This window comes from Ichthyophthirius multifiliis (genome assembly GCF_000220395.1).
Source record: "Ichthyophthirius multifiliis unplaced genomic scaffold scaff_1120509249703, whole genome shotgun sequence".
NCBI lineage: Eukaryota > Ciliophora > Oligohymenophorea > Hymenostomatida > Ichthyophthirius > Ichthyophthirius multifiliis.
In genome coordinates, this window is record NW_004087431.1 from 1 (window position 1) to 15,000 (window position 15,000).

Sequence of the window (15,000 nt, forward strand, 5' to 3'; positions counted from 1 at the left end):
AATAGTAAAAATATCTATTAATAATTTATTTTTTTAATTTTTATTTTAAAAAAAAACAAAAAATTAGAAAAAATAATTTATATATAACAAAATAATAACTAAATATTTTAAAATTTAATAATAAAATATATTTTTTATATGAATATAATTATATATTATATGCTAAAAACCACTTTGTTATTATTAAAAATATTCTATATAAGCATCTTTTTAATAAATATAAATAATTATGTACAATACAAAGGCTTATAGTTATATTCTTATTAAAAAATATTATATTTATATATCTATAAAAAAGATATTAATTTTTATAATTATTTTTATTATAATTAATATTATATAGGTATAGCCAAATATTTTGAACGCCAAAATTAAATAAAATTTTTGAATATATAATATTAAGTTCATATTATAAAAGTGAATATAAACAATTAAAAAAAGATGCGAATATAAATATTATGACATTATCCTCAATTTATAATCTATTTAAAATATTATCATATCTAAAATAAATATTAAAGCAACAAATATATTATTAATAATTTATTAATAAATTATATAAAAACTAAATATAAAAATATGATATTAGTTAATTAAATAAACTAAATTTACTAAATATAGTTAAAATAGCAAAACAACACATAATATATATATATATATATATTTTTCTATTTAATTATATTTATAAAATAAAAATATATAGAAAATTCATTTTTTATATTTACAAAAGAATAATTAATTTGAATATATAATATAGAAAAAAAATTATCTAATAAATATCTTATATAATATATAAAAATTTTTATTTATTTCCATAATTAATAATAATAATAAAAAAAAATTAAATTCTAAAAAAAAAAAAAAAACGACTAAAAAAACAAAACAAAAAATGTCATTTATAATTACTAAATAAGGATTAAAATAACTTGAAAAATATAAATATGTAGGAGGTGCCTATTCTTATCTTGATAATAAAATAAATCCTTTCTGGATTTCCTTATCTGAATTTCTCCCACGTGTATAAAAAATATAATCTTGTATATATAAACTTAAAAAATAAAAAAATAGACATTAGCACCTAATATGGTAACATTTATAGGATTTTTATTCATAATATCTTAATATATTCTTATGATGTTCTTTGACTTATCTATGTAAAAAGAATTACCATCTTGGGTATTCTTATTCGCTTCAATTTCAGTATTTATATACTAAACATTAGATGCTTTGGATGGAAAATAAGCTCGTAGAACTAATCCTTCATCTCCTTTAGGTTAATTATTTGATCATGGCTGTGATTGTTTTTCGGTTCCTTTTTTTATTTTGGGATCTGCTTAGGCAGCAAGTATTGATTCATAAAATGTATTTAATTTTAAATATTTTTCAATTATAAAAGAAAAAAAAAAAAGGTTTTTTATCTGTTGTTAACTTTATAACTTACTATTTTTACTTCTAATTGGAATGAATATCATACCCAAGTTTTGGAAACTTAATTTGGGAATTTAGGAGTTACAGAAGGATAATTAATTGTTATTATTGTGCATTTTTTAACTTTTTTAAAAGGATAAAAATTTTGGAGTGTTCTAATTGGAGATTTATTGCCTTAAACATTTGTAAATATATGGGATTTAAAAAACTATGCGAATATAAAAATTTATGTGCCTTTAGTTTATTTTATACTAGGAGTAAGCATTACAATATCAATAACTTGTATAATAAATACATTATTAAGAAGTAAAACTAAAAGGAAAATTGAAGCAGTATTATAATGGATACCGATATTATTTTTATTTTTTATAGAATATATGTTTTTAAAAGAATTTAAAAATGGTGAATTATATAAAGAATATTCAAGTGTGATATTAATTACCTTTGGATTGGTTTGTAGTTTAATTACAAATAAATTGATTATATGTTCATTAACAAAAGTAATTGAAAAATAAAATAAAAAAATATATATATTGATATATAAATTAATATAAAAATAATTTACTTTATATATATATTTAGATATTTTAATATATATATATATTTATATATATTTATATTTATTTATATATATAAATATATATAAATCTATATTTATATTTATTTATATTTTATTAATAGATGTAGTTTTCTCTTGTACATTTTGAAATTATATATTTATTCTTTATATGTTAGATGCTTTCATTTTTAAACAATAAAGTAAGTACAGATATAATTTTTTTTTCATTTGTAGTTTTTCTCTCTATTCCAATTTTACTTTAAGTTTTGATATTTAGTAGAAACATTGCATAATAAATTTCTAATCATTTAGGTATTTATTGTTTTTCATTAGAAAAAAAAAAAAAAAATTAATGAAAATATATTAAAATATATATTTAAATAATGTATTTTTTTATTTATATATTAAAATAAAAATTTCAATAATCTTACATAAAATATTAAATAAACAATAAATTATTAACGAAAATTCCAAAAAATAGAGGAATAGATCCTCTATATTAAATCTTTAATTATAACAATTATTTTTTATCAAATTATTATATAGAACAAATAGTTCTTATATAGTCTAACGGACTAATAATTAAAGTACTAAAAAAGGAAGAAATAAAAGAACATGTTAAATTAATTAAAATTTAATTTTTTTTTTCTTTTTTTTTAAAATATTATTGTACTACTAAATAAACTGATAATTCAGAAAATCTTAGTATTTAATTTCTTAAAATATTAATATTCATTGCCATTGTTCCTTATGAATTTTAACTAGAAGTAAAATAATAAGCATTTTTTAAAGAGATACTCTTAATATAAATAATAATATATAAAATTTATTTTACATATTTATTTTAATATTTATAATATATATATATATATATATATATATATATTTATATTAATTATATTACTTTTTCGTTATTAAGAATATTATATATTTTTGTTATTTCGAAAAATCCTGATAGAATAGATGATCCAACTTCAGCAAAAATCAATGAACAGTAAAATCTTATAAAACTAACTTTTTTAACATCAATATGGAAGTAGTTTTTAGTAGAATTATAAAAAAATTCTCTACTAATTAATTATATAGATTTAGAAGTAAAAGAAGCAGTAAATCCTTTATATAATTATTTAATAGAATTTTATTTGATTTATATTGCTTAGTTAAGTTATTGCTTGCATTTAAATTTATCAAAAATAAATATTAATGGTTCTATTGATAAACTAAAGGCAATGTTTAGATATTATTAATTAATAATATTTTTTTATTTTTTATATTTATTATTATTTTTTATAAAATCTGTCATTTCTAATGTTTATTTTATAATTATAAATATAAAATTATCAACTTATTTTAATTTTAATTTATTTTATATAATTAATAATTTAGACATTTCGAAATAATTCTTTAATTATTTATATAAATATTAACATTTATAATAATGAAATATAAAAAAATATTAAAAAATAAATAATATCAAGAAATAGTAATATATCTAATTTTAATATCCCTTAAAGGTTTATCTTATTTATCTTTTTTAGAATTACAAATATTCTAAATAACATCCATTCCTTTAATAACTCTTCCAAAAACAGTATGCTATAAAAAATAATATAAAAAATATTAATGTATATATAACTTTATTATCAAGCCATTCACACACAGCAGTTGTTATAAAAAACTAAGAGCCATTAGTGTTTGGTCCAGCATTAGCCATTGAAACTGTTCCAATTTTATCATGTTTTAATTTAGGATGAAATTCATCTTCAAATTCTCCTCCCCATATAGACTCTCCACCTGTTCCATCTCCTTTAGGACATCCAGTTTATATCATAAAATTAGGGATAACTCTATGAAAAATTAAATTATTATAGTATCCTTGTTTAGAAAGTCCTAAGAAATTATCGACAGTTTTAGGAACAAATTTTTTATATAATTCAATTTCAATATCACCCATTGTAGTTTCTATCTTTGCAAATATACATGTTTATAACTTTTTAAATATATATATATATATAATATATATATATATATATATATATATATATATATAGAAATTAATAATTTATATATAATTTTGTAATTATTATTCAAATATATATGAAAAAATATTTTTTTTAAAGATTACTTGTTTTTATTATTGAGACTATAATTAAACAACTATTTATTATTCTTCTTTTGAAGGTTTTTCGTTAAATATATCTCTTTATATTTGTTTATCACTTTGATCCTCAGGTTCTCGTGTTGAAAATAAATAAAAACGATTTTTTTTAAATGAAGAAGCTATTAATAATGGATCAGATTACATTTTTTGTGAACCTCCTATTAATTTATATATATATATATATATATATATATATATTTAAATATATATATATAATTTTATAATACATTTTATATATGTATTATTTATCTTACCTGTATTATTTGAATTTTTCATTAATCTTCCTTAATAAAGTACAAATTTTAAAAATCTTTCGCTTGATTCATTTTTTCCTTATACAAATAATATCTAATTTTATACAATTGAGTAATATTTTATCCCTAATATTGATGGATATACTAAAATTTAATCGTTTTCATCAAATTATATAGAAACTCCATAATTTTCCATTGTTTTACCTTTTCATTTAAAAACAAAATAAAAAAGATTAATTAAAATATTTATATATTTATTATAAATATACTTTCTAAAAATTTATCCAAATCTCTTTCTATTGCCATTCTTCTACTATATTCGAATTTATCTAATTTATACATTTTATGTTATTCATGTTCTATATTATCTTATATTTCTGAATTTTTTTTATCACTTTCATCTATAATTCTAATTAATTTTCCACTTAAAAAATCAAAGATTCTAATAAATTTATCACTACAAACTAAAGCCATATACTTTCCATTATTGGATAAGCATGCACCAAATGCAAAAACTTTCTTTTTTAACAATTCGAAATAGTCAGTGTCCATTTTACAAGTAAATTTTAATTCTTTATTTTTTGGGAAATCATAATTATCAGGATCCCATAATTCAATGAAACCTTTTTTATCAATGCTGACACAAGATTTATATTATTTATTATATAAAATAAACTTGACGGGGTTATTATGTATTTATATTGTCTTTATTATCTGTTTTTCTTTACTTTATTATTCTTCATCAACTATATATATATTACCATTATCATTGTCTGATCTTAAAAATAAATAATTATAAATAAATATAAAATTATATACACAAGTAAATATTCAGATTATGCTCCATCGGAAGCTTATATATAAGAACACATAGAAGGGGTGAAATCAAATTTTAATAAAGAATTTAAATCAGCATTTAGAAGATCAAATTTTTTTAATGTTTTATCCGTTGCACATACAGTTACTAATTTATCTTAATTCAAAGAAATCGCAGCTCCAGTAACTACTCCTTTATGACATCTGAAATGCTTAATAGGCTCAATTAATTAAAATATTTTTTTCCAAAATTTAATCTGGCCATCTATAGATATAGTTATAATTATATCGTTTTTTGGGGCAGCAAAAACTATATTTAAATATAAATATTTATATATTTTAAATTAATTTATGTACTTTAATTAATTGTATCACGATGCATTAAACTTCTTTCATAGTATTCACTAGAAGGAATATTTTCTAATATTATATCTTTAAAATCTAGAATATAAATGATATTAATATGTAAAAAATATAAATATATAAATATATAAATATATAAATATATAAATATATAAATATATAAATATATATATATATTTATATACTGTTTTAGGCATTAGCCACAGTAGGTCCTATATCTTCTATATTTTATTTTCTTTTTTAGTTTTCTTTTATTTTTTATTTTTTTTATTATTATTTGTCAGTTTTTTATTATTATTTTTTTTATTCTGGATCCAAATATTCTATTTTTTTTTCATCCATTTTTTTATATTTAATAGATACTTTTTTTATAAAAATTAAATAAATATATTAATATTTTCTATTTATTTTAACTATATTATAATATATATTTATAATATGTTTATTTATTTAATATTAATTAATTAATAATTTTTAAAATTTTTAACAATAAAAAATAACTAAGCAAATATATATAAAATGAATGTTTAAAGTTAATCTTTTTGCAAATTAAAATAACAGATTTTTTAAATCTAAGATTTTTAAGAAATTAATAAAAGATAAAATTAATCTATTTTAAGTGACCATGATATCCATTAAAACTAATATAAATTATAATATTAAAAAGATTAGAACGAAATAAATTATTTTGAGTAAAAAAAAATTAATGATTTATAATTTTCTAAATAAATTCTTTCAAATTAATAAATATTAAAAAAGAATAATAAATATAATCATAAAATTTAAATAACCAATAAAGAAACTACAAAAGAGTAACATTAAAAAATATTTATATTAAAATAATAATTAAAAAATAAAATAATTAGAAAATATATTTAAATAACTTTATTTATATTATCATTTATATAATAATATACATTTAGTAAAACTAATGCTATTTTTTTATATTTTTTCTTATCATTACTTTGATTGTTAATTTTTTTGTGTAAAAAAATATTACAGAAAAATTAAACAAAAATATATATAATATAATACTTATTTTAATATAAAATAAAAATATAGTAAAATACCTAATAATTTTTCTTTGAAAAATAAGCTACAATTAATAACTTTAATCCGTCCAAACATAAAGCATTTTTTTCAAAGTAAAACTATTTCTGGTCGCCTTTAATTTCTTTCGTCTAAACAAATTATCTATATTTCCGATAAATCTGTACTTGGTACTTTAACTATAAACAAGCGTAATACCCTTAACTATACTTTTAGTCAATATTTAAATAAACTAATGAACCTTATTAACTAAATTCCTCTCATAGATCCCGAAAACAGGTTAAAAATTTTCCTAAATTCACTCATAGTTGCTTACAATTGCATATATCTATGGATAATATCTATCGAAGTGATTTTTAATATACATTTTAATAAAACTTTTGCACAAATAGCCACTTTTGCATGGATTACAGAAATGATATTATAGATGAATACTGCAACTTATCACGGAAACCACTTTATAACTGATAGAAAATAAATCTTTAAAATATACCTCTAAGAATATTTTTTTTTCGAAATTCTCCCTTTAATTTTTGAGGGCAGAACCCATCAAGATACACTAATAAATGTACTATTACATATACCTCTTTTACTTAAAATTAAAGGAATGATGATTATCCTAAAAAAGATGGAATTCTACCTACTTTAACTCTTAGAATACCATTCATTAATGCAATTAATTAAACTTTTTGCCTAAGTACTAGTTTTAGTACATATTTTAGCCTGTTGCTGGTATATTTTAGCGTAATATGAGAAACATATATTAAATTCAGACATTACTTGGATTGATAGAAGCCTAATTATAGATGGGCATTGGCAAAAAACCTACTTAGAAGCCTGCTTTTGGGCAGTTAATACTATGATGAAGTATGGAGAAAAACCTTAGACATCTATAGAGTTTGGTTTTACGAGTTTTTGTACTCTATTGTACTGTATAGTATTTGGGTATATGATGAATTCCATAAGTTAGGTGCTATAGGAGATAAATAAATCTAAAAAAGACTATAAGAAGGATTTAAATGTACTTAATTAATATATGAAGAGGAAAAATATAGACTTAAATTTAAGAAGGAGGGCAAATTTAAATTTATAGAAATATTATGAGAAATAACTCAAAGATAAACTACATATTGAAAAAGAAACTTTACAAAAATTAAGTCCTTATATGTAAAGTGAGTTAAATATTTAGTCTAATAAAAAAATATTAGAAAAATTTAAGTAATTCTAAAAAATTTTTTCAGAATAAACAATTTAGAAAATGTATAGTATTATGTAAGAAAGTATTTATTCCCCATAATAGATTATTTATAGTAATAAAATTAATTATTTTGATAAAGATAGTATTTATCTTATTATTACTGGTTCAAGTATATATAATATATAATAAATAAAAATATATATATATATATATATATATATATATATATATATATATAATATTTTTAGTTTTGCTATATTAAGAAAATAGAACAGAGCAGGAAATCGAGCAAAATGAATTATATTTTTAGTATTTAAAAAATTTATAATTAATTGTTTCATATTTATTTTTATAGAGAAAATTAATTAAATTAACCTTTATATAAAATAAATAAGATATTAAAAAAAGAAGTCACAAAGTTAAAAGAAGGTTAATGTTTTGGAGTTTATTAATTTTTTACAGGATTTCATTAAGATGATTTATATATATAAAGTAATTAGTTTACTACATTGGTTAAAATTAATAGAAATTAATTTATTGAAATACTAAAGGAAAACTAATAGGACTTCTAAAAATTTAATATGATAAAAGATAAAATTTTATTTAATAAATCATACGACGATATTTCCGACATTTTAAAATGTTATTTATGTAATAGCAAATACCATTTATATTAATAATGTCCAATTGTCTATACAGAAAAAAACACAAATTAAAAATTTATTTATAAAAATAATTTTTAGAATAATTATGTTTAAGAAAGAAAATTTTTTTAAAGAAGAAAATTTAGAGAAAAAAAAATAAATTAAATATAAACTGACTTTATTTAAAAGAAATATATATAAAAAAAAAATTATATAAATACTTATAAAAGTATTTCGAATATTAAATATATTAAAACTGAATAGAAATAAAATAAAACGAAATCATTATAATTAGATGAAAAAAATTAATCTTTTATTTATAATATGTCATTAAAGAAAATAGATAGTGTAAAATATAATAAAAATTATATATTAAAATATAATATATATATATATATATATATATATAAATATTTTTTTATATATATTTATATTTATTTATATATTAATAGATTTAATAAAAATATGATTATTATAATTAATTTACTGAATATTACTTAAAAACTTATAATTAATTTTAAGATTTTGAAACAATTTAATCTTAATAAAATAGATCTAATGATATATTTATGTGGAAACTTGATTTTATTTAAAATTTTTTAAATTATTTTCCGAATTATAATTTTAAACACGTTATTTATAGATACTATAGATTTTAATAAAAGAGGTTAAAAAAAAAATATGATAAAAAAACTATAATAAAATGATAATATTTTATTTTTATTTTTAAATAAATATTCATTAATTTTTTAATTTTATTTATTAATTAAATGTCATTTATATTTCTTTAGCAATGTATTTATTTTAAGTTTTTCTATCAATTGGATTAGTTATTGGATTATGAATTTAATTATTTTAATTATTTCGTATAACATCTAATTTTTCAACCTTTTTTATTTTTATATAATCTAAATTTATATACATATTTATATATATACGTTTTTATGTTTTTTATCTCCATAGAAATTTTAATTATCAGTATATTTTTCTTTTTCATTATAATTATTTTATTAATCAAGTAATTCTTTATATTTATTTTATTCGATTTTTTTTAATTCTTTGTCAACATTAGTTATTTAATTTTTCATATACTTTTTTTTTTAATTTCCAAAAATATCAACTACTTCTCCTTTTTATAAAGGAGAATTATATTATTCAAAAGTGGCAATACAATCATCTTTTTTTTCTATATATCATGGTCAAAAGGAACGAATTATTATTCAAAAAATTCTTATTTTTTATCAAATATTTCTAAATATTACTTATTTATTTTATTATTATTATTATTTTATTTTGTTAATAAATTTTACTTTACTTCGTGGAGATAAATGTTAATTATGATTAATTTTGTTATAAAATTAATCTATTTATTGTTAAATATTCTATTTTTGAGGAATATAGTCATTATTTTATTTTTCATATAATCTTAAATTTATAATATCAAATTTTATATCTTCTTGTTTCTTTATAAAAATATAAATAATATATTTTAGAATAAAAATATATATATGAATTTATATAAATATATATTATATACATATATTTATATTTTTTTTAACATTTTAAGATTTTAATTATTAAGCTTAATCAATTTATTAATCATATGTAGCCGCAATCTTTTATTAAATAGTATATTTTTATTCTTTTTTTTAATTTATTTATTATAATGTGTTTTAATTATATTATTATATTAAATATAATTCCTTTTTTTTCTCTTCTAATTCTTAATTAATTTTTTATTCTTTTTCATTTTAATTTTTATACATATCTCTCCTTCAATATATTTTTTTTTAAAAAAAAATAATATTTACTTCAAAAGTTCAATTTCTAATAAATCATTGCCATTTTTAGTTTTATTTGAAATATTATTTTATTAAGGTTTATTTATTATCATCTCTTAATGAGTCAAAGTATTATAATATTTCATAATATAAATTTATTTGAAAAAAAAAATTAATGTTCTCAAAAATATTAATTATATTTAAATTAATATATAGATATAAATATATAAATATATATATATATATATATATATGTATTAATATATTATATTTTAAAATAATATCAATATTAAAATATATTAGTTCTATTTAAAATCATAGATTAAATATATTAAATATATAAAAATAAATATTAACATAAAGAATAATATTTTAACAAAAATAATATTTATATTTAATCTTAATTTCCCAAAAAATTTAATTTATTTTTAAATATAATATAATATTTCGAATGATAAATTCAATTTTTTCTGGAGAATTCGATTTATAAAAAGGATGTGTAATAAAATCCCATTTTCCTTAAAATTATAATTTCGACGAAATAGTATTAGCCTCTTATATGATTCCTGATGGTGTATAAAAAAATTAATTAGACATTTCGGTTTTCAAATTTAAACTAATATAATATATAGACAAAAGTACATATAATTTTATATAATAAATAAATTCCTTTTCCCAAAATCAATTTGTTAATTTGTATAAATTCGACGTTTAGAATTAAATTTGGATTTAAAAATAAACTTATACTACATTAAAAATATCTTAGGATGGTCTAAGTATTATTTTTGAGAATTTGGATGAACTCGAAGATATTTAAAGTGAGGCTTTTTAAGCTTTTTAAATACATAAAGATATGTAATATAAGGAATTAAAAGAAGATTTTTTTTGTTTTTATACAATTAACGAAGGAGAGTCTTATGGAATAAATTTTTGTGAAAAAAGTATAGAATTAAAATAATTATTAGTGTAATTTTTCGATGAAAAAATAAAAGAAATCCCGAAAAAATATAAATTGAATAATAATATATATTCTATACTGTAATAAGAAATAAAAAAGACTCAAATTTTAAAAGAGGACTTCTTACAAGATGTTTAGGAGTTTGTTCTTCTTAAAATTAAATTTTATATTATTTAGAACCCGCATTAAGATATTATATTGATATATATATATAATTTCCTATAGAAGATGATATTTAACCTACTGAAAGATTTTTGGAAGAAATATATAAATAAATTAATTAAAACGTTTAAATTCCTGTATCTTTTTTAAGAATTTCTAATTAAAATTTAGTCGAACAAATAAATTTAACAAATAGAAATTAATAGAATTTATAAGAAAAGATAATTAATATAAAACTATGTAATTAGTTTTCATATCAAATAAGTTTAAATAATACTGTTTATAGGAACTACACTTAAGTCTCTGTAATTAATTTAATTAAACTTTTTTAACATAAAATAATGTATATATGGAACTCATTAATTAAAGAACAAAAAATATTATTTTTAGGATATGATAGGAGTATAAGAGAATCTATAAATCTAGTCTGTGCTTTATAAAATATAGTATTTCCTCTTAATATATATGACAAAATTCTACCTTATTCTAATATACTTGATTTATCTTTTCTTGATAAAAATTCGTATATTACATCAGTTTCTAATCCGGTAAATTAGAAAATAGGATATATATATATATGTAAATATATTTATATATAATTTTTTTTTTTATATAATATTTATATTTATATTTATATCATATATATATATATATTTACATATACATTTACTTATATTTTTTGTATTTATATTCATATATATTTTAAATAGCTTTTTGAATAAAAATAAAGTTGGTGGGATATATGCTGTAATATTACAGATGGCACTATAAAAAATAATGAAAATTTAACCGATAAACTAGGTGATGCTAAAATGAGTAATTTAGATAAAGAATTTATCAAAGAAATTTTGAATAGAATCAAAGAAAATAATATAAGCGAATAGGAAATAACTTAATTATTTACAAACTATACTAAAACTAGTATAAATTTTTTTATTAATAATTCTAATTGTATTGATAATTAAAAAGAAGATAAAAATTTAGTTGCTTCCTTTTAAAAGAGAAGCTAAATTTTTTCCAAGACTAATTTTATTTAATAAATTTAAGAATACGAGAATCAATAAAGAATTAAATTTAAATATATTTTCGGCGAATTTAATTATGTTTAAATATACGAAAGCCTTCTTATTATTAAAGATTCTAGAATTTTTAATGATTTGGAAATAATTACACTCTATAATTGTATTATTAATAATGTTAAAAATGAAAAATAATTAAAACAAGTCTTAAAATTTATTATTGCCAAAAAAAACTCTTTTGATTGTTTAGGAATCGGTATTTTTTCAAAAACTGATGCCGTTATTAAAAAAAATATTGAATTAATACTTCATTTAGAAAATTTCGATTTGGGGAAAAATATAGTTAAAGAATTTTCCTTTATGATTATTTATTCATTTGAAAATCTTAAAAAAAGATTTATTTGAAAGATTTAAATTATTTTTATTATGTTTATAAATATTTTTTTTTTTTTAAATAAATGATTTTTATTTTTTTATTTTTAATTTTATTAATAAAATTTAAAATTTATTATTTATTTATTTTTTTAATAAAAAGAATATATATATATATTTACATATATATATTAGATTTACTAATTTTTACAAATGAAAAGAAACCTATAAGAAATAATAGAATATTTATAACTAAATAAACATATATTAAAACAAGAAAACAACAATTTTACATCGGAAAAGTACTTTATTTAAAAAAAAATAATAATATTCAATTAAAAAAAAAAAAAGAATTATGATGTTGTTATCAAATGAATAATTAGCTTCTTTAGAAGACCAATTTAAAGTTTTTCCTAACGGAATTGAATTAAAGAACTTCGTCTAAATAATAAAAGCTTCCATAATGCATATACATGAAGATTAATACGATTTAGTTAATGGTTTAATAAAATTATTTTAAGATATAGATATAAATAATGATAAACATATGTAATGGAGTGAATTTACTTAATATATAATAGATGCAGTATAAACTAAAGATAGTATAAAAATAAAAACTAAATAATTAAAATAAAAAACCGAAAAATAAATCTTAGAAAAAGCATATATAGAAAATTAGAAAATATATATATTAAATAATAAATTCAAAGATTATTCATTTTATGATAATTATATATAGAAAATATCAATATAAAATGAAGATTTATTATTATTATTAGAACATTAGACTTCTAATATAAGTGTATTTTGTTTAAAAGATTATAATAAAATAGAATTTGTAAAAAAAATTGATTTTTAAGAAAAAATTATTATCGATTTTTCAATTTCATTAAATTCTTAAATTTTAGCAATTTTATCATCAAAAAAAAAATATCTTTTTATGAAAATTTTAAGCTTCTTTAAGAAATATACTTAACAAGTCTACCAAAAAAATATGGTTTTTAAAAAACCATAATTCCTGGGCTATTTCTGACGAAGAATTTAATTTATATATTTATAATAGTACTTTTCAATGCTAAATGATATTAAAAATCCACAAAAACATAATAACATGTGTCGAAGAACTCTCTTTTTAAAGCGAATTAGTGGCTTCTAGTTCCCTAGATTGTACAATTAAGATTTGGAGTATACAAAATGGAACTTTAATACGCGAAATAGAATGCAAAAGAGGAGTTTTGAAAATTTCTAACCAGAATTAGACATTAATTTCTTGTGGATTTAGTCACTATGTGAACATTTGGAATCCAGAAATTAGTGGCAAAATTCCTTTATTAGGAAAACTAAGGGGACATAATAATTTAGTAATTTTTTGTTCTTTTTTAGGGAATACATTTAACGGAATTTCATTAGATTAGGATAATAATATTAAAATATGGAACATAAAAAAAATGTAATTAATTTAAAATATAGATAATTTATAAAAAATAGACATTAAAAGTATATTTTATTACTAAAAATAAGATAGAATATTTATTGGAGGAAAAAAATTAATATTTCTAGAAAGAAAAATAATTAAAAAAAATAATAATATGGAATATATATATCCAATAGATATAGATTTTAATGTTTATTTTAATACTATTTTAATACTTACAAGTTAAATATATATATATATATATATATATATATACCATTTATATTTATATTTATATATTTATTTATATATATATATTTATTTTTATTTTTTATTTATATTTTATTTACTTTCCAATATTAATATATTTATTTTATATTTTTATTATATAGGATTGATATAAGAGTATATGATGCTTTAAATGGAAAATTAATAAAGATTTTTTCGAATTTTAATTATGATTTAAATTGTTTTTTCTTACATCAAATTAAAGAAAACTTTTAGTAGGAAATTCTTTAGGAATAATATAATAATTTAATGCATAAAATTGTTTTTTATTAAAAAATATTAATCATTTGAAAGAATTACAATTTTAGAGTGAATTTTAATTTAAATCTTAACATATTAATAAAAACGAAAATAATGAAATTACAAATATATTATATGTTTCCTAAGAAAATCTCATAATTGCTTCTTTTAAAGACTCTACCATTAGAATATATGATGAAAATTGCGAATAGGAAAATTCATCTTTATTAAATGTACTTTCAGGTGGTCATTAGAATTCAGAAATAAATTTTCTATCTTTTTAATTGAAAAAT

The 15,000-nt window shown here is 16.7% G+C and overlaps 4 protein-coding genes across 4 annotated transcripts, besides 32 other annotated features; 3 read left to right on the plus strand and 1 right to left on the minus strand. All coding sequences in view use genetic code 6, as the record gives it.

The window, feature by feature from the left end:
* The first annotated feature begins 246 nt into the window (after window positions 1-246).
* Window positions 247-313: a microsatellite.
* A 627-nt stretch (window positions 314-940) lies between these two features.
* On the plus strand, window positions 941-2,226 carry IMG5_025610 (hypothetical protein). Its single transcript, XM_004039307.1, has 2 exons — window positions 941-1,928; window positions 2,110-2,226. The coding sequence occupies exon 1, from the start codon at window positions 1,084-1,086 to the stop codon at window positions 1,858-1,860; it is 777 nt and encodes a 258-aa protein (XP_004039355.1). The 5' UTR covers window positions 941-1,083; the 3' UTR covers window positions 1,861-1,928; window positions 2,110-2,226.
* Window positions 1,988-2,100: a microsatellite.
* Window positions 1,996-2,098: a microsatellite.
* Window positions 1,996-2,100: a microsatellite.
* Window positions 2,001-2,062: a microsatellite.
* A 585-nt stretch (window positions 2,227-2,811) lies between the features above and the next one.
* Window positions 2,812-2,842: a microsatellite.
* Window positions 2,835-2,879: a microsatellite.
* Window positions 2,880-3,240: 361 nt separating this feature from the next.
* Window positions 3,241-3,279: a microsatellite.
* A 117-nt stretch (window positions 3,280-3,396) lies between these two features.
* IMG5_025620 (peptidylprolyl isomerase domain and WD repeat 1) lies at window positions 3,397-5,923 on the minus strand (the record flags this gene model as incomplete). Its single annotated transcript, XM_004039308.1, has 8 exons — window positions 3,397-3,583; window positions 3,624-3,977; window positions 4,113-4,306; window positions 4,403-4,606; window positions 4,672-5,180; window positions 5,222-5,528; window positions 5,576-5,659; window positions 5,767-5,923. 8 exons carry the CDS (start codon window positions 5,921-5,923, stop codon window positions 3,461-3,463), a joined length of 1,932 nt encoding a protein of 643 aa, XP_004039356.1. The 3' UTR covers window positions 3,397-3,460.
* Window positions 3,986-4,037: a microsatellite.
* Window positions 4,316-4,363: a microsatellite.
* Window positions 5,547-5,586: a microsatellite.
* Window positions 5,665-5,758: a microsatellite.
* Window positions 5,806-5,853: a microsatellite.
* Window positions 5,808-5,889: a microsatellite.
* A 499-nt stretch (window positions 5,924-6,422) lies between the features above and the next one.
* Window positions 6,423-6,453: a microsatellite.
* A 413-nt stretch (window positions 6,454-6,866) lies between these two features.
* Window positions 6,867-8,942, plus strand: IMG5_025630 (hypothetical protein; the record flags this gene model as incomplete). The annotated part of the gene is made up of 4 exons (XM_004039309.1): window positions 6,867-6,910; window positions 7,438-7,652; window positions 7,969-7,998; window positions 8,926-8,942. The coding sequence occupies 4 exons, from the start codon at window positions 6,867-6,869 to the stop codon at window positions 8,940-8,942; spliced, it is 306 nt and encodes a 101-aa protein (XP_004039357.1).
* Window positions 8,000-8,071: a microsatellite.
* Window positions 8,658-8,691: a microsatellite.
* Window positions 8,851-8,919: a microsatellite.
* A 238-nt stretch (window positions 8,943-9,180) lies between the features above and the next one.
* Window positions 9,181-9,258: a microsatellite.
* Window positions 9,259-9,985: 727 nt separating this feature from the next.
* Window positions 9,986-10,022: a microsatellite.
* A 440-nt stretch (window positions 10,023-10,462) lies between these two features.
* Window positions 10,463-10,525: a microsatellite.
* Window positions 10,477-10,607: a microsatellite.
* Window positions 10,514-10,556: a microsatellite.
* Window positions 10,594-10,644: a microsatellite.
* A 1,295-nt stretch (window positions 10,645-11,939) lies between these two features.
* Window positions 11,940-12,028: a microsatellite.
* Window positions 11,967-12,005: a microsatellite.
* A 776-nt stretch (window positions 12,029-12,804) lies between the features above and the next one.
* Window positions 12,805-12,863: a microsatellite.
* Window positions 12,826-12,869: a microsatellite.
* A 730-nt stretch (window positions 12,870-13,599) lies between these two features.
* Window positions 13,600-13,633: a microsatellite.
* Window positions 13,634-13,844: 211 nt separating this feature from the next.
* On the plus strand, window positions 13,845-14,421 carry IMG5_025640 (peptidase caspase catalytic subunit p20, putative; the record flags this gene model as incomplete). Its single annotated transcript, XM_004039310.1, has 1 exon — window positions 13,845-14,421. A coding segment is annotated over one exon (577 nt), but the record flags the coding sequence as incomplete, so codon positions are not given.
* A 5-nt stretch (window positions 14,422-14,426) lies between these two features.
* Window positions 14,427-14,497: a microsatellite.
* Window positions 14,458-14,527: a microsatellite.
* Window positions 14,475-14,523: a microsatellite.
* Window positions 14,528-15,000: the final 473 nt, after the last annotated feature.